Raw genomic sequence first — 27,290 nt, 5'->3', positions numbered from 1 at the left:
GAATTTATAAAGGATTGATAATATTAGGAATATGAAATAAAGTGTAAACACAATAATATAAGAGCTATGACAAATTAAGAAATGTAATTCAAACACAATTTAATTACATGGATACTTAGTAAATATATACAACATTTGAAAGAGTATTAGACCATATATATATAAAAATACAAACACTCACATCACAATCATAAAGGTAAGTAGAAATATTTGAAGATATTAGAATCAAAGAATGGCATATCCCCCACCTCCACTTCCACCCCTACTCGTGTTTCTTTTATTTGCTTCTTGAAGATCCCATTTTAGTTTCTGAATTTCTTCATTTGATGTAGCTTGGATTGATTTATAATTTTGCTCTGCCTTAACTCTAGCAACCTTCTCTTCTTCTAACATTTTCATAAGTTTTGCAATCTCTTCTTTCAACTTTGATTCAATCTATATATTAAAATAAAGTTACTATAAGAAAGTGATCATATGTTTAACCTTCAAGTAAACAAGAAGGTATAATGTATAATAATGATGTACCATATTAGTCATTCGTTTAAGCTCGTCATCATATCTTTTTTGCAATTGTATTTTAATTCCCAATGTTTCTGCCTTTTCAGTTTCAGTTGCTTTCTCCTGCAATAAGTGATGAACTCATAACTCACTCATATTATATATTATTTACCAAAATCTCATTATTTCGTAAATGCTTTCAACATTTATAAAAATTTCACCTTCAATCTTCTGAACAACTCATTTGTAAAGGGTTGTCCAACATTATGTGACATAACTACATTCACCAGATTGAGAAGTTGTTGAACCTGTTCCAATTGCTTACTTTTGTCCTTAGTCCTATTATTGAAAAGTACTTTACGATTGCCACATAAAGTGAGTATGTCCTACAATAACGTTCAACATCCATCATGATTAACATAATCTGATAGTTAATTATGGACTTCCATACAATTATAGGTTCTCAATACTCCAACACATTAAAGAGATTGTATTCAAATTTTCATTCAACAAGATACAATACCACGAGTTTATTTAAATATAAAAACATAATTTGAATTTATACAAAGTTTAACAAATTAAGTCTATTAATGTATAGTTATTTTAAACGTAATATGTGTTTATTTTTCCAACATGATTAACAATATAAATTTTACTAAAAGTCATATATTACATTAACAAAATGATAAACATTTTATGGGCAAATCAATATACCATATCATCAAGTTATTAATATGCTTATTTATTATATTTGATATATATATATATATATATATATATATATATATATATATATAACTATTTAGTTTAAATACATAGTTATTTATATTTATAGATTTTATTTCCCTCCATAACAATAATTTGTATTTGTTAATTAAACTCATCATAACAAGTTACCTGGAGAGATTGTGGACAGTTACTACCTAAATAATCATCAAGTGTCTCCTCAGTTTCTTCTAATTCATCTCCTCCCGTGAATACCACAATCATGTAATCAACAATTTTGTATCCAAATAAAGCTTGTAAGGTAAGAAAAGTAGCTTGTTCTTCTTCAGAAAAACGAGTTCTAATAGAAAACACCAAAACAATTGCATGAATTCCATCTTTGGCCAAATCAATACATTTGACTATTTCTCCTCCAGCAGAATTAGTTCCATCAAATAAGCCTACAAAATTTGTTAAGTTTTAATTCATAAATAAATATATTTTTCCTATAAATATAATTGCTCTTTATTCTAATCCTACTAGTTTTTATTTAATTTGTTTTATGTTCATTATACAAATAGAAATTGTTATATTTTTGCAAAAACACAATTGCATGCAATAAAAACCAAATTATATTCACAAATATTAGGACATGAAATAGTAAGATGAAAAGGAAACATTTTGAAACATTTTGTGAATGGAATATTGAGACAAAGACCAAAACATGTAATAATAAATTTTGAAAGAATAGGAGAGTAAAGATGAAAAATTATGAGAGATAAACACATAAACCATATACTTTTAGAAACTTGAATATTAAGTATTAAATTTGTATATGATATAATTTGAAGGAGCAAAGACATGAATTTAATTCAAACTAAATGTCGACAAAGTTAAGATGGTTCACCTGGAGTGTCAATAACATTAATAATTGGTCCGTCTTTTATAACAGTTGTTTGCAACTCACAAACACTTGTTACACCAGATGAGCTCATCTTTGACTTGAAGGCTTTCCTTCCAAGAATATTATTTCCTGTTGCACTTTTTCCATTACCGGTACGTCCAACTAAAACTAGCGTCTTCACCTCATTAGACAAGGAAGCTTTTCCCATTATAGTAAATTTGGATTAACACTACAAAAAAATGTTTTAATTAGAAATATATGACCAAAATAACAAACATGGGTTCTACGGATAATAAATGAGGAAAAATATTTAGAAAAGATATAAGTTTTGAAATATGAAGTGTGCCTCAAATCAACAAGTAATTATTTTAAATTAAGTTACATCAATTGAGTTAAATGTAATTTGTTGAAGAAAATGATTTCATGCCTACAAATATTTTGAAGAAACTATTGTATGTGATGTAAAATCGCAATGCACAAACTAAAATGAAGATGATAAAATATATGTAAAAGATTATTTAAAATTAAGTGATATGATTAGATAAAATGTTTAACTATGAAAACTATTTTATACCAAAAAAAGCACATAAAAAGAATCAAACATCTAATAAGTAAAATCAAAGTGTGTTTGAATATAACAAGAAAATAATATGCCTAAACTAAAGGTATGAGAGAAGAATAAATAAGACCACTCCAAAGGATATGTTACTAACAAAAGAAAAGTAAATTCTCTTATGAAGATAGACTTAAGAAAACACGAAATCCAATAAATAAAAGTTTTTAAAGATTTCATGTTAGATTTGCATATAAATTTTTTCATCTGTCGAAATTATTTAATATATATATATATATATATATATATATATATTTCTTTTATGACATGTTAATTACAAGAAAATGAATACTTTTAACTAACATATTTATTTAGAGATGACAATGGTTAACCACACTCTTCTCTTCTCTTTCATAATCCAATACAATTTTTTTTATTTATTTCTCATTTCTGCATTTTCCCCAAAACCTTTTGGCCTCTAATATTTGAGAGTTGGAACCTTCTCTCTCAATTAACCCATATCATTACCAATGTTACTTAACTCCTTCATCTAGAACAATGTCATAATTTAGAAGTTTGAGTTAAATTTTTTCATCATTAATGGATAAAATATAGTAAGATGTTGTTTTAGAAAAAATCATTGGTGATAACACTACCACACTACACATCATCTTCTAAAACAAATTTTGCTCATACAATCCTAAAACAAAATTTAAGAAATATCACCATCATAAACTTAAAATTTGAGTAAATGAAAAAAAAGACAAAAAATAATCAAGGAAAAATCGTTGTTAGAATTGTCATCAATAATGATGTTCCAATAGCGAAAGTAGAAGAGTTGAGATCGTACTATTACACATAAACTCTATCACACAATTTAGGAAAATCAAGTTGAAAAAGGGGTTAATAACTAAATTTGTAGTTCAACCAAATTTGATGGTGTTTGGTGTGGTAGTAGTAGTGGCTCTTGAATGCATCACTCACTATAAAAGAATTTAATATTTAATTCTTCAATGATTAATTAATGTATGTAATTGGATAAATTGAGACAATGATTACTTTAATATGTTAAATTACTTTATTATAATTAATTATAATTTAATTTATAAGTATTCATTATTTAAATTATAATACTATTACAAATTTATATTTTTTAAACAACTCAACATATAAAATTATAATTTATTTAAGTTATAGTAATTTTTATAAACATAAATTACTTTAAGTTATAGTAATTTTTATATAAAAAAAATATAAACTTGATATATCTTATCATGCCCTTAAAAATTTAATAAAACTAAAACAATGTGCGAAAATTAAATTTTTTTATAATATATAAAAATGTTGTGGTAAAATTTGTTATATAGAGATAATTGAATATGTAATTAAAATTATAAAAATGTGATTAGCTTTTCTACTTAAAATGTTATTAATTATTATTTAATTAAATAAAGTGGAAAATTACTTTACTTAGACAAAATGAGTAATGTGATGATCCATTACGTACGAAACAAAATTCACAAAAAGAAAAAAAAAAACTTATTTGAGTCATAATAAAGTGAAAGTCAAACAACAATTAGTAGAATGTATGTTTGATGATATTAATACTTATAATAATTTCAAAAATATTAATTAGCAGACTATAAGATGTTGTTTACTTTTAATTGGTCTCACTAATAGCTGGATATTAAAAAATATATTCACGAAATTTTTTATATTTATATTTTTTTTCATTTTAAATCATTTTATTTTAAAATGATTCCTTAAAATGTAAACTTAGTCAAAAACTTAATTAAAGTACAATTAAATAAAATTGTATAATCAAATATTATATAAATAAGTTTAGTTTGTAAAAAAATATTTTTAAATAACTTGTCTCACAAAGTGTTGATTTTAGAAAATTAATATTTTAAAAAATAACTTTAATTCCATCTAAATAAAAAATATAAATATATAAAATTAAATTTTAAACAATTTTTAAATGATTAATATTTGTCTCAGCAACTATAATTAAAAACAATATCGAAATGAAATTCAATTATTTGCACTTTAGATTGATCATACCCAACACAACCAACAAAAAATTAAAATATTTATACCCATTACTTGTAAATATCTTTTAAAAATATTAATTTAATATTGATTATCGATTTTACTCAGTAATATCTGTCATTATAATTTGTCATCTTTACTTTCAACACTAACCTATGAAAAAACATATAATTGTGTCTCATCACATTCAACACTAACCTATGAAAAACAATTCATTCTTAAATATGTGTTTTTTACAAGTTATTATTGTAAATTATATCTTAATTAAATTTGTAATTCATTTTTTGCATTTTTAATCTACTTAATTTTATTAATAAAATAAGTTGTCCTTTTTTCCACCGAAAGATATACTTACTTTTATGTGACAAAAGGGAAACAAAGCAAAATCATATTTTATAAACATCATAAATATTATACTCTTTTTAGGTAAATCTTTTTAAACAAGAAATAATTAAAACAAAATGAAAGCAAATACATGCAAAGCAAAAGAAAAAAGAAATATAAACGCCATTACATGATATAAGCATAACAATATGATTATGAAATAAAATGTAAACACAATAACATAGGAGTTATGACAAATTAAGAAATGTAATCCATACATAATTTAGTTACATGGAAATAATTAGCAAATTTATACAACGATTAGAGGAATGTTGGATCATAAATATACAAATACAAACACTCATTATCACAAAGGTAGAGTAGAAATATTTGAAGGTATATTAGAATTACATAATGACACATCTACGCCTAACTGGCTCACAAACTCTTACTTTATTTGCCTCTTGAAGATTCCATTGTAATTTTTGAATTTCTTTATTTGATGAAGTTTGAATTGATTTATAATTTTCCTCGGCTTTAAGTCTAGCAACTTTCTCTTCTTCTAACATTTTCATGAGCTTTGCAATTTCTTCGTTCAACTTTGATTCGATCTATGTATTCAAAATTAAAATCATTATTTTAAAAGTAAAAGAATGAAAATTAAGAAAGTAATAATATCTTAGAAGTAAATTTGAAGATATAATGTATAATGATGTACCAAATCAGTCATTCGTTTAAGCTCATCATCATATCTCTTTTGTAATTGCATTTTAATTCCCAAAGTTTCTGCCTTTTCAGTTTCAGTTGCTTTCTCCTACAATATGATGAGCTCATAATTATTATGTATTATTTACAAAAATATCAATATTTCATAAATGATTTGATGCATTTATAAAAATTTCACCTTCAATCTCTTGAACAACTCATTTGTAAAGGGTTGTCCAGCATTATGTAACATAACTTCATCCACAAGATTGAGAAGTTGTTGAACTTGTTCCAATCGCTCGTTTTCGTCCTTAGTCCTATTATTGAAGAGTACTTTACGATTGCCACACAAAGTAAGTATATCCTACAATAATGTCCAACCTCCATCATAATCAACATAATCTAATCTAATGGTTAATTATTGATTTATTACATAATTAGAAGTTGTCTATACTCTAACATATTCAAAAAATTGTGTTAAAAGTAGCAAAAGTCATGTTGGGTTAAATTAATCTCTCCTTCATATTTTTATACATATATAACATTATATTAAGTACTATCTTTTGACTATTTAAAAAGAAGATAAAATCATAAATATGGATAATTAAGAAGTTAATGATTATTATGACTAAAAAGGTATGTATATTTATATCAATTAAATATATGGTTACTTATATTTATAGTTTGCGTTTTTCTCCGTAAAGAGTTTGCTAGTTATGAATAATAAGAATAATATATGTATATAATGATTAAACTGATTGTAAGAAACCTGAAGAGGTTGTGGACAGTTGCAGTCTAAGTAATCATCAAGTGTCTCCTCATTGGCTTCTAAGTCATCCCCTCCCGTGAATACCACAAGCATGTAATCAACAATTTTGTGCCCAAATAAAGCTTGTAAGGTAAGAAATGTAGCTTGTTCTTCTTCAGAAAAACGAGTTCTAACAGAGAATACTAATATGATAGCATGGATTCCATCTTTAGCCAAATCAATACATTTTACTATTTCCTTTCCAGCAGAATTAGTTCCGTCAAATAGCCCTACAACATTTGTTAAGTTTTAGATTCATAATTAAATATACTTTTTTTCTCCAAATATTATTGTTTTTATATTTTAGTCTCAATAATTTTTTATTTTTTGTCTTCATAATACAAATAAAATTTTTATATTTTGAAAGAACACAAATACATGTAACACAAATAAAAATATATTTAGAAATATTTAAAGTAAATGTTGCCATTATGTTAGGACATAAAATAAAAGTTATAATATTTGTAAGGATGAAAATAAAATATTTTTGGTAATGGAATGGAATATTGAGAGAAAGATCAAAACATGCAATAACAAATATTGAGAGAGATAACAAATAAATCATATACTTTTAGAAACTTGAATATATAGTTAAATGTTAAGTTTTTATATGATATAATTTGAAAGAACAAAGACATATATTTAATTCAAAGCAAATGTTGGTAGAATTTGATTTACCTGGGGTGTCAATAACATTAATAATTGGTCCATCTTTTACAGTAGTTGTTTGCAATTCACAAACACTTGTTACACCAGATGAGCTTATCTTTGACTTAAAGGCTCTCCTTCCAAGAATATTATTTCCTGTTGCACTTTTGCCATTTCCAGTACGTCCAACTAAAACTAGCGTCTTCATCTCATTAGAAAAGGAAGCTTTTCCCATTATTGTAAATTTAGATTAACACTACAAAAAAAAAGTTTTATCAGAAATATATGACCAAAATAATAAACATGGGTTCTATGGACAAAAAATAGGGAAAACGATTTAGGAAATATATACGTTTTGAAATATGAAGTGTCTCAAATCAAGTAAAAATTGGGGTTAAATTAAATAACATTATTGAGTTAAATGTAATTTGTTAGAGAAAATTATGTCATGCCTATAAATATTTTGAAGAAACTCGTGTATGAGACGTAAAATGGTGATGCAAAAATTAAAATGAAGATGATAAAACCTATATGAAAGGTTATTTCAAATTTCAATGATATAATTACATAAAATGTCTAACTTTCAAAACCATTTTATACTTGGGAAAAACATATAAAATGAATCAAGCATCTTAACAAGTAAAAACAAAGTGTGTTTGAATATAACAAGAAAATAATATACCTAAACTAGAGACATGAGGAAAGAATAAATAAAACAACTTATAGGAGGATAAGTTAGAAATGAAAGAAAATTAAAATTCTCTTTTCCAAAAGACTTGGTAAAATAAAAAATGAAAATAGCCTTTAAAATGGAATTTACTGAATAAAAGGGCCTAGAGATTCCAAGTTAGATTTGCGTATAACTTTTTTATGTTTTGTAACTTATTCAACATATATCTTTTTTATGAACATGTACTACAAAATAAAATTTTAAAATGCATATTTATTTAGAGGTGACAAAGTGGGTTAATATGTTTATTTCTAGTTTGGAAAAAGTGGGACGAGATGAGCTAACCCGCCATGTTCAAGACTTGCTAGCTTGCTAATGATTATTTTTTTGTTAAATTTGAATGTTTAATAATTTATTTTGTCTCATTATATAATGATATATTTTTTCTATTTACCTCACTTTTTTGAAGAAATGAGTCTATGCAATTGTTTTTCTTTTGTCAATAAATGATAAGAGAGACCATAATAACGTGAAACTTTGTCTGATGTTGTATCATTCACAAACATGTTTATCATTTTTTGTCTTAGCATCACCTACATTCAATGCCACACCACACTTCTCTTTCATAACACAATGCAAGTTCTTTTCCTATTTTGTTCTTTTTTTATTCATTTTCTTAAAACCCTTTTGTCTCCAATATTAGAGACTTGCATAATTCTCTCTTTGTTAAGGCATGTCATTACCAATGTCACATTACTCATTCACATTTAGAACAATATCACAATTTATAAGCTTAAGCTAGTTTTTCTCACTCTTAATGGTTAAGATATAGCAAAAGGTTGTTTTAGATGACCAGTTGGTGTTAACACTACCATAGTACACGACCACCTTCATGTTGTGAAGTAATAAGTAACTCTTGTGAAAGTCATTCGCTCAATCTTAATTTTTTTTTGGATATATCACATGATAAAATTGAAATTTGAGAAAACAAAAAAGGCATGAAAGGAATTAGGAAAGACAATATTGATGACAACCGAGGAAAGACAATATTGATGACAACCGAGGCAAAATCATTATTAGGATTGTCATTGACAATGATGAGGTTTCAATAACAATGGTGGAAGTTTGGCACCAACGATGTTAAGGATTGTAGAGGGCTCTTGAAGAAGAAAGAGGAAGAGTTAAGATTTTATCGTTACACATAATCCCCAACTAGGGATGGCAATGGGGCGGGGCGGGTACGGGTATCATGATCCCATCCCCATCCCCATAATAAAAATTCATCCCCATCCCCATCCCCAAACCCAACAGGTATACAACTTTTGACCCATCCCCATCCCCACCGGGTAACGGGTATTTTCTTATACCCATACCCATACCCATTTTTTTATTGTTCCATATATCAATTAAATATTTTTTATAAAAAAAATTTAAAAATCACACCAACGGAATCATGATACTATCAAAATATTCAATATTAAAATAATATACTCTTTTTGATTTTCATGATGTCAAATATTAAGAAAAATATTATAATAGTATAAATCTCAAATTAAAGTATCAAATAACAACTAAATAAAATTCAAATAATTATATAAAAGCTAAAAAATTACACATTACTAAAATTTTATAATAACCAAAATATTTATTAATTTTACAAATGATCAGTGGTTTCATTTGCATTCGATCCACCTACACATAGAAAAAAAATGAAAAATTAGATATGATATAATAATTGAAATTGAAAATTTTAATTACTAGAATATAATGTACCTTCTTCATCAGATTCATTTTCACTCATGAGAACATCTTTTCCTTTTAATTTTTTAACACCTACAAACACCAAATGTAGAATATTAGATGAGAATCCACAAAAAATACTAACAAAAAATATTAATAAATTTGAGTAACTTACCTAGATGGTTTGAGTTCCATATCCAACTTCTTGTACACATCAAAGCCTCTATAGTAATATGATGAAGTCGACTACGGTGAGAAGTTAATATCTGACCACCAGTACTAAAAGCAGATTCAGAAGCTACAGTTGTTATTGGAATAGCTAAAACATCCCTTGCAATTGCTTGAAGGGTTGGAAACTTTAACCCATTTGTTTTCCACCATGATAGGATATCAAATTCTTGTGTAACCGGCAAATTATCTTCTTCCAAGTAATAATCCAACTTTGTTTTCATAACTGTAGTTCTAGATTTTTTCTTTTTTGCCATAAACTCTAAAAATTCATTCGCATCCTTTTATCAACATCCTTTCCCAACTCCAATGATGTAGCTCTATAAGAAGAAGTTTCATTCTTTTTTGATTGATATTCCAAAACCAAATCATAGCACATTTGACGAATCCTACTAAGTTTCAGATCAAAATCATTACCATACAATTTATAAAAATAATATTCTAACATGTCTATCTTGTACCTTGGATCTAAAACTGAAGCAATTGCCAATATGTTATATAACAAAAAACAAAAAGAATGAGAAATATGTTATATATATATATATATATATATATATATATTATATTATATTATATTATATTATATATTATATTATTATTACTATGTATATATATTATATGTGTGAATATCTTATGTTTATATATATATATATATATATATATATATATATATATATATATATATATATTTATAGATATATATTTATTTTAAGTATATATTATATTATATTATATAATAATATAAATATAATAATATATATTATATTATTATGTATATATATTATATGTATATGCGTAGATATTTTATGCTTTTATATATATATATATATATATATATATATATATATATATATATATATATATATTTCTTTTAAATTTTTATAAATTTGTAATGTTATAAATTTGTTTATAAAAGATCTCACTAGTTAAATGATTAATTTGTTTTATACGTATATATTATATATATTATATTATATTATTATGTATATATATTATATGTATATTATATTATATTATATTACATGTATATGTGTAAATATATATATATATAAGTATATTTTATTTATATGTATATATACTATATTATATTATATTATATTATATTATATTATATTTTATGTGTAAATATATTATTTATTTATATATATTTTTTAGATTATTTAATAAATTATAAATAGTTTAGTAATTTAAGCGGGGACGGGTATTTGGGCGGGTATATATATATCCCCATCCCCATCCCCATCCCCAGTTGAAAATTTCGGGTATTACCCATACCCATACCCATACCCAGTCAAAGCGGGGATTCCCCGTCAAAACGGGGACGGGTTCGGGTGATACCCACGGGCACGGGTTTATTTGCCATCTCTATCCCCAACACCCATTTTTAGCAATAGTTTGTGTTAAAATTGTTGTTATTTTATCCACTTATGATGATGATTAGGAGTAAAATTGTCATTGTTTTATTTTTTTAGCGGTGGTTAAAAATTGTCATTATCGTTTTCACCTTTTAACAACATCTCAAATAATGACGGTTTGGAAATAGTCTTCAAAAGTTATATTTAGTCATCGTTAAAAGGTGTTCAGTAGTAGTGATTACATTAGTGTGCATATATATATATATATATATATATATATATATATATATATATATATATATATATATATATATTGAATAATTTAATTCAATTAATATTAATTTCATTTAAAAAATCTTAATTTTATTTATGGGCTCACTTAAAAATTAATTACAAGCATAATTAAATCATTGCAATGCAAGAATATAAACATGGTAATCAGTGGTTCCAAAAACTAATGTGGAAGCTATTTAATTGCTAAAATAGTACTTTTGGAAGTGGTTCCAAAAACTAATGTGGAAGCTATTTAACTGCTAAAAAGGTACTTTTGGAAACGAAATATTTATTTGAAATTATTAAGATGACTTAGGGAAGTTATTTGTGAATCTAACTTGGAAACTTTTCAAGCTTAAACTTTCTCTCTTTCATATATTTTTCCATTTTATGATGTCTTTGAAGAGGTAGATTTCACGTCTCTCTTTTGATTCTAATTTACAATTATCACTACATTATTAATTTCCTTTCCTACATTTCATAGGTATATTATTATTTTGTTACTTTCAAACATGTATATTATTATCTTGTTACTTTCAAACAGGTATATTATTATCTTGTTACTTTCAAACAGGTATATCATTATCTTGTTACTTTTAAACAGGTATATTATTATCTTGTTACTTTCAACAACACTTTAGTTATATCTTTCAATATGCTTTGGTTTTACTTGTGCTTTTCTGAACAAGTTTAGTTTCTTACTTGAACAACTATAAAAGGTTATGAAATCTTGATAATTCATGCCAAACCAGGTTTTCTCATGTTATTAGGTTAGAAACACACACTCTTTTATGCTTCAAAACATTTTTTTTAATTGTTTTATCATACTTTTAATCGTTATAAATGTATGTTTGCTGCGTTGTTATTGTTTTATTTAATTTGTTTTTCAACCTGCAGTTGCAATCTGAATTTGATACGATGGAAAAAATTTCCTTATTTAATGAAGAGAAGACACTAGTTTTAGTTGGACGAATTGGAAATGGTAAAAGTACAATTGGAAATAGCATTCTTGGAAGAAATGCCTTCAAACTAAGAACGTGTTCTTCTAGCGAATCACATATTTGTGAATTACAGAAAAATGTTACAAAAGATGGTTCAATTATTAATGTTATTAACACTCCAGGTAATATGTGCTACTTTCAAATCCATTTAGTTTAAGTTAAAGCAAATGTAGTTACCTTGATTATTTGAAGATCAAAGAGTGCTAACACCATTATATTTCTTATTGTTAGCAAAAAATTGTTAAAAAATTACATATTTTGATAACTTCTAAGTAAGAAACAATTGAAAAATGAAACTTACCAAAATGTATCGAAGTTTTAAATAGCGACCAATTTCATTTATGTCAAATTTTATTAAGTAAAAGCCTACTTAACCCTTTTTGTTTTTAGTCGAAGCCTTTATGTCATTAAAAATTATAGTGATTTCTTTTTACACTATTTGGACCATAAATATTTGTGTATACATACACTATAAGAAAATCATTGGATAAACCAATTTTAGTGGTAAAAAATGATTAGTCAGTATAGTGGCCAATTTAGATACCAATTTATAAACTAAAAATTATTAATAACTAAAATAGTTTCAAAATATTATAATTGATCTCTAAATTGGTAACTAAAATAGTTTCTATTATGAATTGGTCTCTAAATTGATCACTAATATTAGCTACCAAGGTTTTAACTACCAAAGAAATTGTTCTCTAATTAGGAAATTGACCTCTAAATTGATCTCTAAGCATATTTTTGGTCAATAAAATTGGTCATCATTTAACAGTTTTCTTGTAGTGATATAAAAAATTCATTCTTAAATCCAAAAACTAATATGTTTTGTAGGACTTTTTGATGGAAGTGACTCTGTTGGAAAAGAAATAATTGAATGTATTGATTTGGCTAAAGATGGAATTCATGCAATTCTTGTGGTGTTCTCTGTGAGAACTCGTTTTTCTGAAGAGGAAGAAGCTACTTTACGTGTCGTGCAAACTTTGTTTGGACATAAAATAACTGACTACATGATTTTAGTCTTCACTGGAGGAGATGAACTTGAATATAATGAGGAGACACTAGAAGATTATTTAGGTGGATGTCCTCAACCTCTTAAGGTATCTTATCATATTATCATTTAAATTATGTATTATTCTTGTAATTCTTAGATCAAAATTAGAAAAATAAGTGCATGTGATTATATGGACACTAAGAAATTCTTAACTACAATAATATGTGTAGCATTCTATTATTCAAATTTAGTTGTAACACTGACCAATAAAGTATTTCCCTTATCTCTCTTTCTCTATATTAGATTTAAATTTCTTAACATACCATTAAAAAATATTGTTGCACATATGTATTAATACTTGATATCAAGGATTATTAGCATGTTTAATTTTTAAAAATTACAAATACAATTGTAGAGTTGTATATGATGAATTTTGTTAACCAAATCAGATATTTCATTTGAAGAAAAATTGGTCATATATATCACTAATCAAAATTAAACAAATTATAGTTGGTCATATTAGAAAAAACACACTCATTATTTATATATATATATATATATATATATATATATATATATATATATATATATATATATATTATGTATACAAATTATATTTAAATAAATCGAAGAATTATATATTATAGATCTATTGTTCAATTACATATCTAATTATTATTCATTCATTTAATATTATTGTGTGCTAATTTCTTAGACTATGTAGGACTTTAGAAATTTGATGATTATGATAGAGTTTTAATATTGTTGTAGGATATTTTACTCCAATGTGACAATCGTAAAGTGCTATTTGATAATAAGACTAAAGATGAAAAGAAGCAACTACAACAAGTTCAACAACTTATGAATCTTGTGAACATGGTCATGTCAAAGAATAATGGACAACCATATACAAATAAGACATTTGTGAGATGGCAGGTAAGGATTTTATGAAGTTTAAAAACATTTCTTAAATTCTAAAAAAATTGAAACCACAAAAGAATGATTTTTTTTTAAAAAAAAATCTAAAATGCGAACAAAAGAATATGATGAGTTAAAACGAGATGAATTGGTAAGTGTTGTCTTTATATGTTAAATAATTCGTTGTACTTTTGAAAAACAAAATTCATTAAATTAAGTTGAATTGATTTTATCTAATTTATCATGTTAAATGGACGAATTCAATTGTGTGAATTGATTTTGTCATTCTTAATTTTGGGTATCTTTTAATATTATATCACATGGTATCATGACTTCATAAATGAATGTACTTCTACGACAAAAAAAATAAAATAATAATGTACTCATATCTAAGTATATTTGCATGTGTAGAGAATATGAGTATAAATATTGAATATTACTTAATTATTTTTATTTTGTTAAATGATAGTTTGATCTTGATTCATAGGAAGGATCACAACTGAAAGAAGAAATCGCAAATCTTTTAGAAACATTGGAAGAAGAAAGAGTTCAAAGACTTATGATTGAAGAAAAATTGAAGTTAGCACAAGCTTCATTGAATGATGAAATTCAAAAATTAAGATATAATCATGAGTTAGCAAATACAAGACCACATATACTTCAACAACTTATGTCTATGTGTGGCATTCTCTAATGTTCCGACACTATTTTATCTTTACAATTCAAGTATTTTAATGTATAATACTACATTATTTGTGTATACAATGTATGATGTGTGTCATGTATTGCCATAGACTTGTGTATTTTACCGTTTAAAGTATTGTATTCAAATAAATAAAATGTATGTTATGATCCAGGAAAAATTCTCAATCTCTAATTTTAAATATTTTAGGTTCATATTGAAGGGTGGAGAAGTTTTTCCCAATAGTACTCCACAAATTCAAAGTGTTTTATTTGTTAGATTTTTCACATTCAAACTTTTGCTATTGTGTAACCTATATGTTAGTTTTTGGAAAATTGAAAAATGCATTATTTCAATCCTAAAAAGATGAAATTTTTATGGCAAATGATTTATGAAATTTAAAATGGTAAGATGTCAAAATTGGTAACGATGTCAAAGAGAAAATTTTAAATTAAGTATTTTGTATTTTGGAGACATAGCTTATATTTGTCTTTTTGGTAAAAATAGAATTAAAATATTTTATTCAGAAATGAATATGACTTTTCTTTTTATTCAACTAGCAATATTCTTCAATTTTCAATTTAATAATCTTTTTTCTTAAAAAATATAAATTTAATACAAAATAGTCAAATTCAGTCTTAAACAGCTCACAAGAATTAAAATTTACTTTCATATAATTATCAAAAACTTTATTTTTTTTTTTACTTTTTATACTATTATGAGAAAGACTGAAAAATAAATAAAAAATAGGTTTCTATGATAGAAAAATAGTTTGAATAATAGGAATGACTGGATTCACTACTCTTTTATCTTAACTCTTGAATATACTTGATAATTTAATATATACACTTATTAAGCAATCTCACCCCATGAGTGGTTATTGATAAAACTATAAGATATCTTGATAGTTTCAATTTACTAATCGCGGATTTTGATCCAGAGTTTTGAAAAAGTCAAAATAATATAATTATTTGATAATTTTATACAAAATACCAAAACAGACAAATTTAAAAATAAATTACCTAAGTTGCGGTAAGTCGTAAGTAACTTACACGATTTCAGTATTCAATTTGCATAAAACATGTACTAAGAATACTCTAATCGTTAGCCGCAGAGACGACTTTCAACTAAACGACTACCAATTTAACTTTTGAAATTAGAAATCATGCTTATACCAGTGCTCGACGATAATTTCCACTAGGTCCCCACACTTAAAAAAGCATTAAATTTTTCATTCAAATAATATATATATATATATATATATATATATATATATATATATATTCTTAGATATAGAACTTATGAAAGAGTTTAGATTCTAAAAGAAAATAATTTAATCCAATTAAAATATCTTAATATTAATTGCACTAAAAAAATATTATTTTTATTTACATGTACACTTAAAACACTAATTTCTAAGCTATTTATTTAATTGCAAAAGAAGTATTTGCGAAAATGGAATATTTATGTGAAATTATTGTGACTGCTTAAGCAAAATTATTTGTGAAAAACTAATTGGAAATTTCACAAACTTTAGCTTTTTATTCTTTCACACAATTTTCTATTTGCTGGAAGTTTATGAAGAGGTAGATTTCACGTCTCTTTTTATTCTAACTTACAATTACTACTATATTATTAATTATTTTTTCAAATACTTTTCTATTTGCTGAAATCTTTGGAGTGGTAGATTTTATCTCTATTTGATTCTAACTCACAATTATCACTATATAATTAATTCCTTTTCCAAAATCTTAGAATAGGTATATTATTATCTTGTTACTTTCAACCACACTTTAATTTTATTCTTTTAATATATTTACATTTTCTTGAGAAAGCTCAATTTCTTGAACATCTATAAAAGGATTTACAGAATTAGATAATTGAAACACAATCAAGTTTGGTGAAATTATTCAAAGGTGATTGTAATTTTAAATATATATATATATATATATATATTATTTGCTTCAATAATATGATTTTTTTTTCTGAATTATTTTAACATGTTATCTGTTATTGTAAATATTTATTTGTTGTGATGTTATTGTTTTATTTAGGTTATTTTAACTCTAAAGTCCAATCTAAATTTTATTTGATGGAACAAATTTCCTCATTTAATGAAGAGAAGACAATAGTTTTAGTTGGACGAACCGGAAATGGTAAAAGTGTAACTGGAAATAGTATTCTTGGAAGAAAAAATGCCTTTAAGTCGGGAACACGTTCTGCTAGCACGTCACGTATTTGTGAATTACAAAAAGGTGTCACAAAAGATGGATCAACTATTAATATTATTAATACCCCAGGTAATTTATAGTTACTTGTTATTCATTTTATATTTTGTATTTCAATTAAGTTAAAACAAATGTATAGTGTTTTTTTTTTTCAATGTTAAAGAATTCTAAAGATATTCTCTTTCTTATTAGTTCAAACTTACTCAAAACAAAATCTCACTTTTAATAAAAATAACTCGAAAATAAAACTTGTCCAATACCATAATAAACATATAAGACAAAGTGTTGATAATATTTCTCTTCCATCTGTTTTTCTTTCTTCTTTTATAAATATATCTTAATGCTAAAATATATTTTGTATGCGGGAAATAATAGTTTTTTGTATTTAATTTCTTAATTTTATTCTTATAATTTTTTTTATTTAAAGAAAAAAAACGTTATCACTTGTCCTTGCTTTTGTTTTGAAATTTTCATCAATAATAACATAATTTATCTCCACAAGCACACATGTTAATTTTATTTTGATGTCTTTGTAAAGTATGGTGATTTTTTTTTTTAATTATGATGTTTTTGTTTTCAATATAAGCCATGATTTCATTGAAATCATAGTGAGCTCTTCTTGTGTTGTTAGACCATAAATACTATATATGTATAGTTATAAAGAATTTAATCTTACATTTACAACCTAACACATTTTGTAGGGCTATTTGATGGAAGTGATTCTATTGGAAAAGAAATAATCAAATGTATTGATATAGCTAAAGATGGAATTCATGCAATTCTCGTTGTGTTTTCTGTTAGAACTCGTTTTTCTGAAGAGGAACAAGCTACTTTACGTGTCTTGAAAGTTTTGTTTGGACACAAAGTTATTGATTATATGATTGTAGTCTTCACAGGAGGTGATGAACTTGAATATAATGAAGAAACACTAGATGATTATTTGGGTCAAGGATGTCCACAACCTCTTAAGGTATTTTATCATATTATCATTTAGATAAATGTATATAATGTTTTGTTCTCATAATTCTTAAGTAATAATTTTTGTTGTTATACTTAAATGGTCAAAATTAAAAAAAAAATGGGATGATGTCTACGATAAGAAACTTTTATTTGTAGTATTATCCATTATTTAAATTTAGGGTTTAGAGTTTAATTAGTAGGATGATACTCATTTTCGTTCAGATGTATCAGTTTGGTATTGCTTTTAAAAAGGTATTAATTGCGTCCCAACCTTTTGAAAAAGTGTCTCAATTAGGTTCTTTTCAAAACAAAATTTACTGCTAAAAGTCATCAATAACAAAACATGGGTTAACATTTATAAAAATGAAATATGTTATGATGTCATTTTCAATAAAATTTTAATATATTTAAACTTATTACCATAAAATTATTAGGATAGAGTTCTTACCCTTATCACATTTTCTCTCTTTATATTATATTTAAACTTCTTTATATTTATATATATATATATATATATATATATATATATATGAAAATTTGTTATCAAGGATTAAATATAATTAAAAGTGACAAATACATTGGTGGTGTTGTATATCATAAAGATTTAATTATTATTAGTTTAAGATATTTTATAATTATATATGATTTTAATATTGTTGTAGGATATTTTACTCCAATGTGACAATCGTAAAGTACTTTTTGACAACAAGACTAAGGATGAATCAAAACAACTACAACAAGTTTAAGAACTTCTCAATTTTGTTAACATAGTTCTATCAAAGAATAATGGACAACCATATACAAATAACATATTTATAAAATCGCAGGTAAAAAGTTATAATTAATTGTGAAACATTTCTTAAATTTTATAAATACACACCAAAAAAGGTATATTTTTTAAAAAAAATAGTAGAAACTAAAATGATAATGCGAACAAAAGTACATGATGAACTAAAACAAATTTATATGGTAAATGTTATCCTTTCATGTTAAATACTTTCATAGATTTTTTTTTTGGACTATTGAAAAAAAAAGATAAATTAAATTAAGATGAAGTCATTTTGTCTAGTAATCATAATAATGCAACTACTCATTTTGTCTAGTATCTTTTTAACCTTATATCAGATGGTATCATAACTTCAATAATGAATATACTTCTATGATAAAAATATAATATAATATACTCATATCTAAGTATTTTACATGTATAGAGAATATGATTATGAATATTGAATATTACTTCATTATTGTACTTTTGTTACTACAATGATAATTTTATCATGATATATAGGAAGGATCAAAACTGAAAGAAGAAACAACAAATCTTTTAGAAAAATTGAAAGAAGAAAGAGTCGAAAGGCTTAAGGTTGAAAAAAAATTGAAGTCAACACAAGCTTTATCAAATGATGAAAGTAAAAATTTGAAGTATAATCAAGAGTTACCAAATACAAGACCACATATACTTCATCATTTATTGTCCATATGTAAAAATCTATTTTCTAAAATTCTCTAATTTTAGTACTATTTTATGTTCACAATCCAATTATCTGTAAGGAATGTTATGTATATATATTGCATTAGGACAATGAAATTTCGACAACTTTCTCTTACAACATGAGATGACATCTTCTAAGTAGTTTTGAAATATAGAAATGAAAAAAAGGATTACCATAGACTTGTAAGAATTACCATAAGCTTGTGTATTTTAACATTCAAAATACTATATTCAAATAAATAATTAAATTGTATGATTATTTATGATTCAAGCAATTTCAATCCCTAAATATTTTAGGGTCTTGTCGAATTGAATGTATCCTTACCACAATCCTTTGTCACCCCTTCTATCTCTATTTATAGTTTCAATTTATGGGTAAATGTTAAACATTTTCTTAGCAATTATAATTAAGGGTTGTCCTATATTCAGATTCTATTTGGAAATCCTTAATTTAATGTATGTACTTATTAAGCAATTATATCATTGATTATTAATAAAAGTATAAGATACCTTATCGGTTTCAATTTTGCCCCATTAATGATATATAATAATAGGATGTATATGTTTTAATGTGTTTGGGAATCTTATATTACGATGACTCTATAAACTCTAAATTCTAATGATTATAAACTCCTAATTATTTTTGTTTCGTTATCTTTAGGAGAAGACTTTTTTACGTTAATCTTTGGTTATGAATAATTTTCATTTTTCTCACAGTCCGTTAAATTTTAATGGAGTGGTCACCATCATAAAAATGTAATAAAATTAAATCAAAATAATTTTATTTTACATAAATTGTTGACATTTTTTGTTTATCTTTTCTTGCTTATGTTATCGAGCCCTTAATAATTTAATAAATTAAAAAAAATACGAAAATTGAAAATTTTGATGATAACATGAGATAAAAAAAAATGTTGTGGTGAAAGTTGTAATGGGGATAGCTGATATAATTTTTTTTTATTTGGTATGCGTACATAATTATAGTGATGTAATTGTTTTTAAATAAAATGTTATTAATTATTATTTAATTAAATGAAGAGGAAAATTACTTTGGTGAGACGAAGGGAGGAATGTGATTACCTACGAAAAAATGGATTCACAAAAAGAAAAATAAAAACATACTTGACTCATAGAGTGACAATCAAGAAAAAAAGTTAGTAGAAATTGATAAATTAAAAAAATAAAGAAAAATCATTACTCTTTTGATCATAGTTATGCTTTCGATTATATATATATATATATATATATATATATATATATATATATATATATATATATATATATATATATATAATTAACAGTTTTTTTGTACACCCATGTATCTGAATCTATAGATAGATAGATTTTTAACTTAAAACTAATTATCAAAAGCTTAAGTCTTATGTACGTATTAGAATTCCTAGAAACTAATGTGTTAGATAATCTAGAATATAGTATGCATCTTTACCTCCACAAATATAGTGCAATTTCCACTCAAAATATATAACATTTTCTATATTTGCTTTAAAAGAACAATTATATGTGCTTCCACACAAACTGACAAATTCATAAGTGATAATAGAATATAATTAAAGTTAAATAAATAAAAATATACTATATTAGCATATATTCACATACTTCACAACTTAATCCAATTAAAATATCTTAATAGTAATCCCCTTAAAAAATCTTAATTTTATTTATATGCTGACTTAAAAACTAATTAAAAGTTTAAATAAATTTGTGTCAGCCAGGAATATAAATATGGTAATCATTGGTTCCAAACACCAATGTGGAAGCTCTTGGTAAACAGTATTTTTGGAAATATATATATATATATATATATATATATATATATATATATAAGGGTTAAATATATTTTTTGTCTCTTAATTTTTAGTGAAAATTGAAATTAGTCAACTTTTAAACCTTTGAACCAATTTAGTCTCCCATCTCTAGAAATGGTGGATTTAGTTTTTTAAATCAAATTGTTGTAAGTTTATTTCACGTTTCAAACGAGTTTCTCAACTAACATTGAGGTAGAAATGTGTCAAACAGTATAAGCAAACTCAAATACTATCATGAATGTATTTGAAATGTCAAATAAACTTAACAAAATTTTGTTAAAAGGACTAAATTCATAATTTGCTAAAGTTGAACGACTAAATTGGACCAAAGTTTCCAAAAATGACTAATTCTAATTTTTACTGAAAGTTAAAAGATAAAAACATATTTAACCCAATATGAAATTATTAAGATGGCTTACGAATATTATATGTGAATCTAAACTTACATAAATTTTACAAGCTTAAACTTTCTTTCTTCCACATTTTTTTTATTTAATTTTTTATCTCTTTGAAGAAGTAGATGTTACATCTCTTTCCGATGTAACTTACAATTATCCATACTTTATTAATTTCTTTTCTTACATATCAATATTAGATATTTTATTATCTTGTTACTTTCAAACAGGTATATTATTATCTTATTACTTTCAAACAAATATATTGTTATCATGTTATTTCTATACAAGTATATTATTATCTTGTTACTTTCACACAAGTATATTATTATCTTGTTACTTTCACACAAGTATATTGTTATCTTGTTACTTTCAACCACACTTTGGTTAAACTTTTCAATAAGCTTTGATTTCATTTATGCTTTCTTAAACAAGTTTAGTTCTTATTTGAGCAACTATAAATTGGTCATGAATGTTAATAATTTAAGTCAAACTACGTTTTTTCAAATTATTCATTGGTCAGTCATACACATTTATCTATATATTCTATGCTTGATTTTTTTTTCGTTTGTTTTAACATATTTTTAATTGTTATAAATGTATTTTTGTTGTGTTGCTATTGTTTTATTTAAGTTATTTCTGAATTTGCAGTTATAATCTGAATTTGATATGATGGAACAAATTTCCTTATTTAACAAAGAGAAGACACTGGTTTTAGTTGGACGAGCTGGAAATGGTAAAAGTGCAACTGGAAATAGCATATTGGGAAGAAATGTATTTAAACTAAGAAAAAAATCTTGTGGTGTGTCACATATTTGTGAATTACAAAAAAATATCACAAAAGATGGATCAATTATTAATGTTATTAACACTCCAGGTAACATGTGATTCTTTACTTGTGATTTATTAAATATTTTGTATTTAGTTAACTTCAAACAAATGTAATTACACTAATTATTTCAGGGTTAACACCATTCTCTTTCTTAATAGCTAAAATTTGGTAAAAATTAAATTTTTTGATAAGTCTCTTTTCTAAATAAGAAACAACTGAAAAATAAAACTTACTCAATATAACAATAAACATATTGGAAAGAGTGCTACTAATATTTTTCTTCAATCTATGTTTTTGATAATTTTATCATGTACAAATTTGTTTTAATGCTTAAATTTATTTTGGATGCTAAAAAATAAAACGTTTATGTTCTTAACTCCTTAATTTTGTTCTCATAATCTTTCTATCCTTTTTAGATACTTATCTCTCTCTTTTTTCTTGTTTTCAACTTGTTATTAATAATATTATGGTTTATGTCCACGTCCATATATATTAATTTAGTTTTGATGATATTTTTTTAATTATGTTGTTTTTGTTTCTAATTAAGTGATTATGCGAAAAGTATAGTGATTTCTTCTTTCATTGTGATTAAGACTGAATAATATGTATAAACATAAAAAGTTTATTCTAAAATCTAAAACTATGTTTTGTAGGACTGTTTGATGGAAGTGACTCTGTTGGAAAAGAAATAATTGAATGTATTGATTTGGCTAAAGATGGATTTCACGCACTTCTTGTAGTATTTTCTGTTAGAACTCGTTTTTCGGAAGAGGAAGAAGCTACTTTACGTGTTGTGCAAACTTTGTTTGGACACAAAATTATTGACTACATGATTATAGTCTTCACCGGAGGAGATGAGCTTGAATATAATAAAGAGACATTGGATGATTATTTAGGTCAAGAATGTCCACAACCTCTTAAGGTATCTTATCATATTATTATTTACATGAGAATATGTGTGAACATTAAGAAACTCTTAAATATAATGATGTGTATTTCATTATTCAAATTTAGATGTAATGTCTTACCAATAAAGTATATCCCTTATCTCTATTTCTCTCTATCTATTTATATTAGATTAAAATTTCTTAACATACCATTGTTAGAATATACATGTTTAAGTTTAGGAGTAACAAGTACATTGGTAGTGTTGTATATGGTGAATTTTTTCAAAATAATAAATTCAAGATATTTCATTTGTAGTTATAATATGACTATTTTTTTTTTAAATATATAATTGGTCATATCATAAAAATAGATACTCTTTTATTTATATATTTTGTAGACAAATTATAGTTAAATAAATTGAGAATTATTATATTATAGACATTCTTCATATACATGCTTAATTATTACTCATTCATTTAATATTATTTTTGTGTTAATTTCTTAGATTATATATTTAAAATTTTGAAGATTCCTAAAGAATTTTAATATTATTGTAGGATATTTTACTCCAATGTGACAATCGCAAAGTGCTTTTCAATAACAAGACCAAGGATGAAACAAAACAAATACAACAAGTTTAACAACTTCTCAATCTTGTAAACATGGTTATATCGAAGAATAATGGAGAATCATATACCAATCAAACATTTGTAAAATCACAGGTAACAAATTTATACATTTTGAAAACATTTCCTAGATTTTATAAAAATCATCTCTACATAACACACCAATTTTACATTCGCACTATTTCTCAATTTTTAAACTCTCTGGTGTGCACTAACATCAATCAAAGTATGATATTAGTGTTTTTGAGTTTTTATATTAAATATTTGCATATATAGAAAATATTGAATACTATTTAATTATTGTTATTTTGTTATTACAAATGATAATTGTATCTTGATATATAGGAAGGATCACCATTGAAACCAGAAACTGCTGATCTTTTGGAAAAGTTAGAAGAAGAAAGAATTGAAAGACTTAAGATTGAAGAAAAATTGAAGTCAGCACAAGCTAGAATGATGAAATTTGAAAACTGAGATATAATCTTGAGTATCAAAATTCAACAACTAATGTCTATTGGCATTATCTAATTTTAGTATTATTTTATATTCACAATTCAAGTATTTGTAAGATTTTATATATATATATATATATATATATATATATATATATATAATGTATCATGTATTACCATAAACTATTTTATCATTCAAAGTATTGTATTAAAATAAATAAAATGTATGATTGTTTATGATCTAAAGTAAATTTTCAGACTCTAATTTTAAATATTTAGAATTGAAGGGTGATGGTTTTTTTTTTTTCAAATAAGGGTCCCAAATTCAAATGGTTTTATTTTTTTAGATTTTTCACATTTTGCTATTATATTATGTAACTTATATATTAATTTTTTGCAAAAGTAGACATGCAAATATTTTAATGAAATATACCGAAAGTGGAAAATGCATTATTCAAATCTGAAAAGTGGAAAATGCATTGTGTTTTCGGTGAAAATAGAAAATTAAAATATTTTATTCAGAAAGAAGTATGATTTTTCTTTTTTATTCAAACTAACAATATTCTTCAATTTTCAATTTAAATAATTCCTTTTTCTTAAAAATTATAAATTTAATAGAAAACAGTCGAATTCGGTGCTTAAATAATTGTTACAACAATTAAAATTTACTTTCATATAATTATCTAAAACTTCCTTGTTTTGAGTAAAAATACATTTTTATTTATTTTTTATATTTATGAGAAAGACTTCAAAATAAATAAAAAATATGTTTCAATGCAAGAAAAATAACTTGGATAGAAACAATGACTAATCAATAAAATTCTTATTCACTTTTTTACCTTAACTCTTGAATATACCTTGAAATTTGATACAAAGAGAAAGATACGTACGTTTGATGATATTAATATTTGTAATAATTTCGAAAACATTACGAGACTATAAGGTCTTGCTAGCTTTTAATTTGTTGCACGAATGTGTGTATGGATATGCAAAAGTGTTTGTGAATTTAAGTATGAGTCACGTAGAAAATATATAATTGAACCTTATAAGATAGAAAATTCGTCAATTTATTGTATTGAGAAAATTCATAAATTTATTATATTAAGGTTTTAAGTCAGATATTATATTAATTCTTTATCTAATTTAAGTTTAGGCTTAAAATCAACACTTTCTTTTAAAAAGTGGTAAACTCTTCATTAAACCTTAAAAGATGTCATTAAGTTTTTAGAATAAGTTTTAACTTTTGTAGTACTTTGAAAAGAAGAACAAGAAAAAGAGTAAGAAAATAGGTATATGTTAATTACTTGTAATACTTTTGATATATCGATAGGTTTTTGTTTATTCTTTTTCATTTTTTTTTTGGCACGTGTTTTAATTGTAATTTGTTTTTCTATTTTTATTTTTAATTCTCATAATCATTTTTTCTTAACTCATCTCTTTCAAAGAAATTGTGATGAGTCTCTAACCCCTACCAAAAATGGAAAAAATATTTAGAGAATAAACATGATTGGGAGGAAGGTTTATTCACCTTTATTTTATTTTATTAGTGTGTTTAGATGTCTTAAATAAAATCTAAAATCAATATTGTTTCTTGTGTTCTTTAGGGTTGCTAGTGACACTTCCCCTTTCGAGGTTGTCACCTTCAAGAAGAATGAAGGGTTTAGGAGGAGTCTAGTCCAAGAGAGTGTTCTTACCATACACCCTCTTTTGCTAAGGAGACCCTTGTGGAAAAAAAGAGCATCTAGGAGTGGGGGCCACCATACACACTTGGAGGAGAGAGAATGCACTTTTATGATGATGATGAAGGATTATCTTGTTTTTTTTTAAGATTGTTGAATATGGTGTGAGTTGATTAAGAAAGCTAAGTAAAATCCCCACTGGACATTAAGATAGCATGCTATCTAGATGTGAAGGTTCCTTTCACAAAGCTCAAGAGAAGAAGAAGATGGATTGATTCAAACAAAAAGGAAATGGAAAACACATAAACCATAGAAAACCAAGAACAATTAAAGGAAGAAGAAAAGATAAAATGGAATGGAAAGAAATGGTAAAAATGTGAGAAGCACGCCACTACAAGGCTAGGGTAGAAGCCATGACAACCTTGAAGATGAGTGGATGTGTGTCGCCACTTGCTATGCAAGATAAGGCTTAAAAGTATTCACTCCCAAGGGAGGAAACTCTCACAAATGGTTGAGACACAAGAGTGTTTTTACTTCAAAATGTTCAACCCTTTTACATGTCTAGGAGGACCCCTTATATAGAAGAGTTTAGGGGCCTTTAAGCAAATAAAAGATACCTAAGGATGACTCTACAAAAACCTAACCCTAGCTTCTAGAAACTAGGTCAAATAAGGTTACAAAAAATGAGAGACAAAAGAGCTAACTATGGTGTGTGCAAGGCTAATTTCGTTCTAGCACAAAAGGAGACAAAGAATGTGTCTCATATGTCTCCAAAAAGTGGCCAAAGTGTGCTAAAAACAAAGGAGACCAAAGGTACATAGGTACACTTGCGTCATGTCTTTTACTTTATG

General features: G+C 24.9%; 5 protein-coding genes across 6 annotated transcripts; 3 read left to right on the top strand and 2 right to left on the bottom strand.

The window, feature by feature from the left end:
* Nucleotides 1–88: 88 nt before the first annotated feature.
* LOC114162491 (immune-associated nucleotide-binding protein 9-like) lies at nucleotides 89–2,641 on the bottom strand. Its single transcript, XM_028046408.2, has 6 exons — nucleotides 2,535–2,641; nucleotides 2,111–2,336; nucleotides 1,396–1,664; nucleotides 720–884; nucleotides 526–621; nucleotides 89–435 (listed from the first exon to the last, which is right to left on the bottom strand). Exons 2-6 carry the CDS (start codon nucleotides 2,313–2,315, stop codon nucleotides 226–228), a joined length of 945 nt encoding a protein of 314 aa, XP_027902209.2. The 5' UTR covers nucleotides 2,316–2,336; nucleotides 2,535–2,641; the 3' UTR covers nucleotides 89–225.
* Nucleotides 2,642–5,294: 2,653 nt separating this feature from the next.
* On the bottom strand, nucleotides 5,295–7,757 carry LOC114175796 (immune-associated nucleotide-binding protein 9-like). Its single transcript, XM_028060607.2, has 6 exons — nucleotides 7,650–7,757; nucleotides 7,228–7,453; nucleotides 6,511–6,779; nucleotides 5,941–6,105; nucleotides 5,755–5,850; nucleotides 5,295–5,647 (listed from the first exon to the last, which is right to left on the bottom strand). Exons 2-6 carry the CDS (start codon nucleotides 7,430–7,432, stop codon nucleotides 5,444–5,446), a joined length of 939 nt encoding a protein of 312 aa, XP_027916408.2. The 5' UTR covers nucleotides 7,433–7,453; nucleotides 7,650–7,757; the 3' UTR covers nucleotides 5,295–5,443.
* Nucleotides 7,758–12,093: 4,336 nt separating this feature from the next.
* LOC114175805 (immune-associated nucleotide-binding protein 9-like) lies at nucleotides 12,094–15,239 on the top strand. 2 transcript variants are annotated; one of them, XM_028060613.2, is made up of 5 exons: nucleotides 12,094–12,233; nucleotides 12,361–12,586; nucleotides 13,299–13,564; nucleotides 14,230–14,394; nucleotides 14,864–15,239. In XM_028060613.2, exons 2-5 carry the CDS (start codon nucleotides 12,382–12,384, stop codon nucleotides 15,068–15,070), a joined length of 843 nt encoding a protein of 280 aa, XP_027916414.2. In that variant the 5' UTR covers nucleotides 12,094–12,233; nucleotides 12,361–12,381; the 3' UTR covers nucleotides 15,071–15,239. The 2 variants fall into 2 exon arrangements, with proteins under 2 accessions (XP_027916414.2, XP_085528389.1); XM_085672263.1 differs by lacking the exon at nucleotides 14,230–14,394.
* Nucleotides 15,240–17,116: 1,877 nt separating this feature from the next.
* LOC114181617 (immune-associated nucleotide-binding protein 9-like) lies at nucleotides 17,117–20,078 on the top strand. The gene is made up of 4 exons (XM_085672322.1): nucleotides 17,117–17,358; nucleotides 17,988–18,256; nucleotides 18,909–19,073; nucleotides 19,538–20,078. The coding sequence occupies exons 1-3, from the start codon at nucleotides 17,151–17,153 to the stop codon at nucleotides 18,990–18,992; spliced, it is 561 nt and encodes a 186-aa protein (XP_085528448.1). The 5' UTR covers nucleotides 17,117–17,150; the 3' UTR covers nucleotides 18,993–19,073; nucleotides 19,538–20,078.
* Nucleotides 20,079–22,396: 2,318 nt separating this feature from the next.
* On the top strand, nucleotides 22,397–24,930 carry LOC114174161 (immune-associated nucleotide-binding protein 9-like). The gene is made up of 4 exons (XM_085672296.1): nucleotides 22,397–22,480; nucleotides 22,614–22,839; nucleotides 23,448–23,716; nucleotides 24,654–24,930. Exons 2-4 carry the CDS (start codon nucleotides 22,632–22,634, stop codon nucleotides 24,780–24,782), a joined length of 606 nt encoding a protein of 201 aa, XP_085528422.1. The 5' UTR covers nucleotides 22,397–22,480; nucleotides 22,614–22,631; the 3' UTR covers nucleotides 24,783–24,930.
* Nucleotides 24,931–27,290: the final 2,360 nt, after the last annotated feature.

This window comes from Vigna unguiculata, chromosome 1 (genome assembly GCF_037176805.1).
Source record: "Vigna unguiculata cultivar grain cowpea cultivar isolate G323 ecotype 2 chromosome 1, ASM3717680v1, whole genome shotgun sequence".
Classification (NCBI taxonomy): Eukaryota; Viridiplantae; Streptophyta; class Magnoliopsida; order Fabales; family Fabaceae; genus Vigna; species Vigna unguiculata.
The sequence above is the reverse complement of the archived record's forward strand: the minus strand, read 5'-3'. Positions and strand labels throughout refer to the sequence as shown.

Coding starts and splice junctions, on each gene's coding strand:
- LOC114162491 (XM_028046408.2), bottom strand. CDS start 2,315: ATGGGAAAAGCTTCCTTGTCTAATGAGGTGAAGACGCTAGTTTTAGTT. Junction 1,665..2,110: donor TAATGTTATTGACACTCCAG/GTGAACCATCTT, acceptor CAAATTTTGTAG/GCTTATTTGATGGAACTAAT. Junction 885..1,395: donor ACTGTCCACAATCTCTCCAG/GTAACTTGTTAT, acceptor ACGTTATTGTAG/GACATACTCACTTTATGTGG.
- LOC114174161 (XM_085672296.1), top strand. CDS start 22,632: ATGATGGAACAAATTTCCTTATTTAACAAAGAGAAGACACTGGTTTTA. Junction 22,840..23,447: donor TAATGTTATTAACACTCCAG/GTAACATGTGAT, acceptor TATGTTTTGTAG/GACTGTTTGATGGAAGTGAC. Junction 23,717..24,653: donor AATGTCCACAACCTCTTAAG/GTATCTTATCAT, acceptor CTTGATATATAG/GAAGGATCACCATTGAAACC.
- LOC114181617 (XM_085672322.1), top strand. CDS start 17,151: ATGGAACAAATTTCCTCATTTAATGAAGAGAAGACAATAGTTTTAGTT. Junction 17,359..17,987: donor TAATATTATTAATACCCCAG/GTAATTTATAGT, acceptor CACATTTTGTAG/GGCTATTTGATGGAAGTGAT. Junction 18,257..18,908: donor GATGTCCACAACCTCTTAAG/GTATTTTATCAT, acceptor ATATTGTTGTAG/GATATTTTACTCCAATGTGA.
- LOC114175805 (XM_028060613.2), top strand. CDS start 12,382: ATGGAAAAAATTTCCTTATTTAATGAAGAGAAGACACTAGTTTTAGTT. Junction 12,587..13,298: donor TAATGTTATTAACACTCCAG/GTAATATGTGCT, acceptor TATGTTTTGTAG/GACTTTTTGATGGAAGTGAC. Junction 14,395..14,863: donor AGACATTTGTGAGATGGCAG/GTAAGGATTTTA, acceptor CTTGATTCATAG/GAAGGATCACAACTGAAAGA.
- LOC114175796 (XM_028060607.2), bottom strand. CDS start 7,432: ATGGGAAAAGCTTCCTTTTCTAATGAGATGAAGACGCTAGTTTTAGTT. Junction 6,106..6,510: donor ACTGTCCACAACCTCTTCAG/GTTTCTTACAAT, acceptor ACATTATTGTAG/GATATACTTACTTTGTGTGG. Junction 5,851..5,940: donor AGTTGTTCAAGAGATTGAAG/GTGAAATTTTTA, acceptor ATCATATTGTAG/GAGAAAGCAACTGAAACTGA.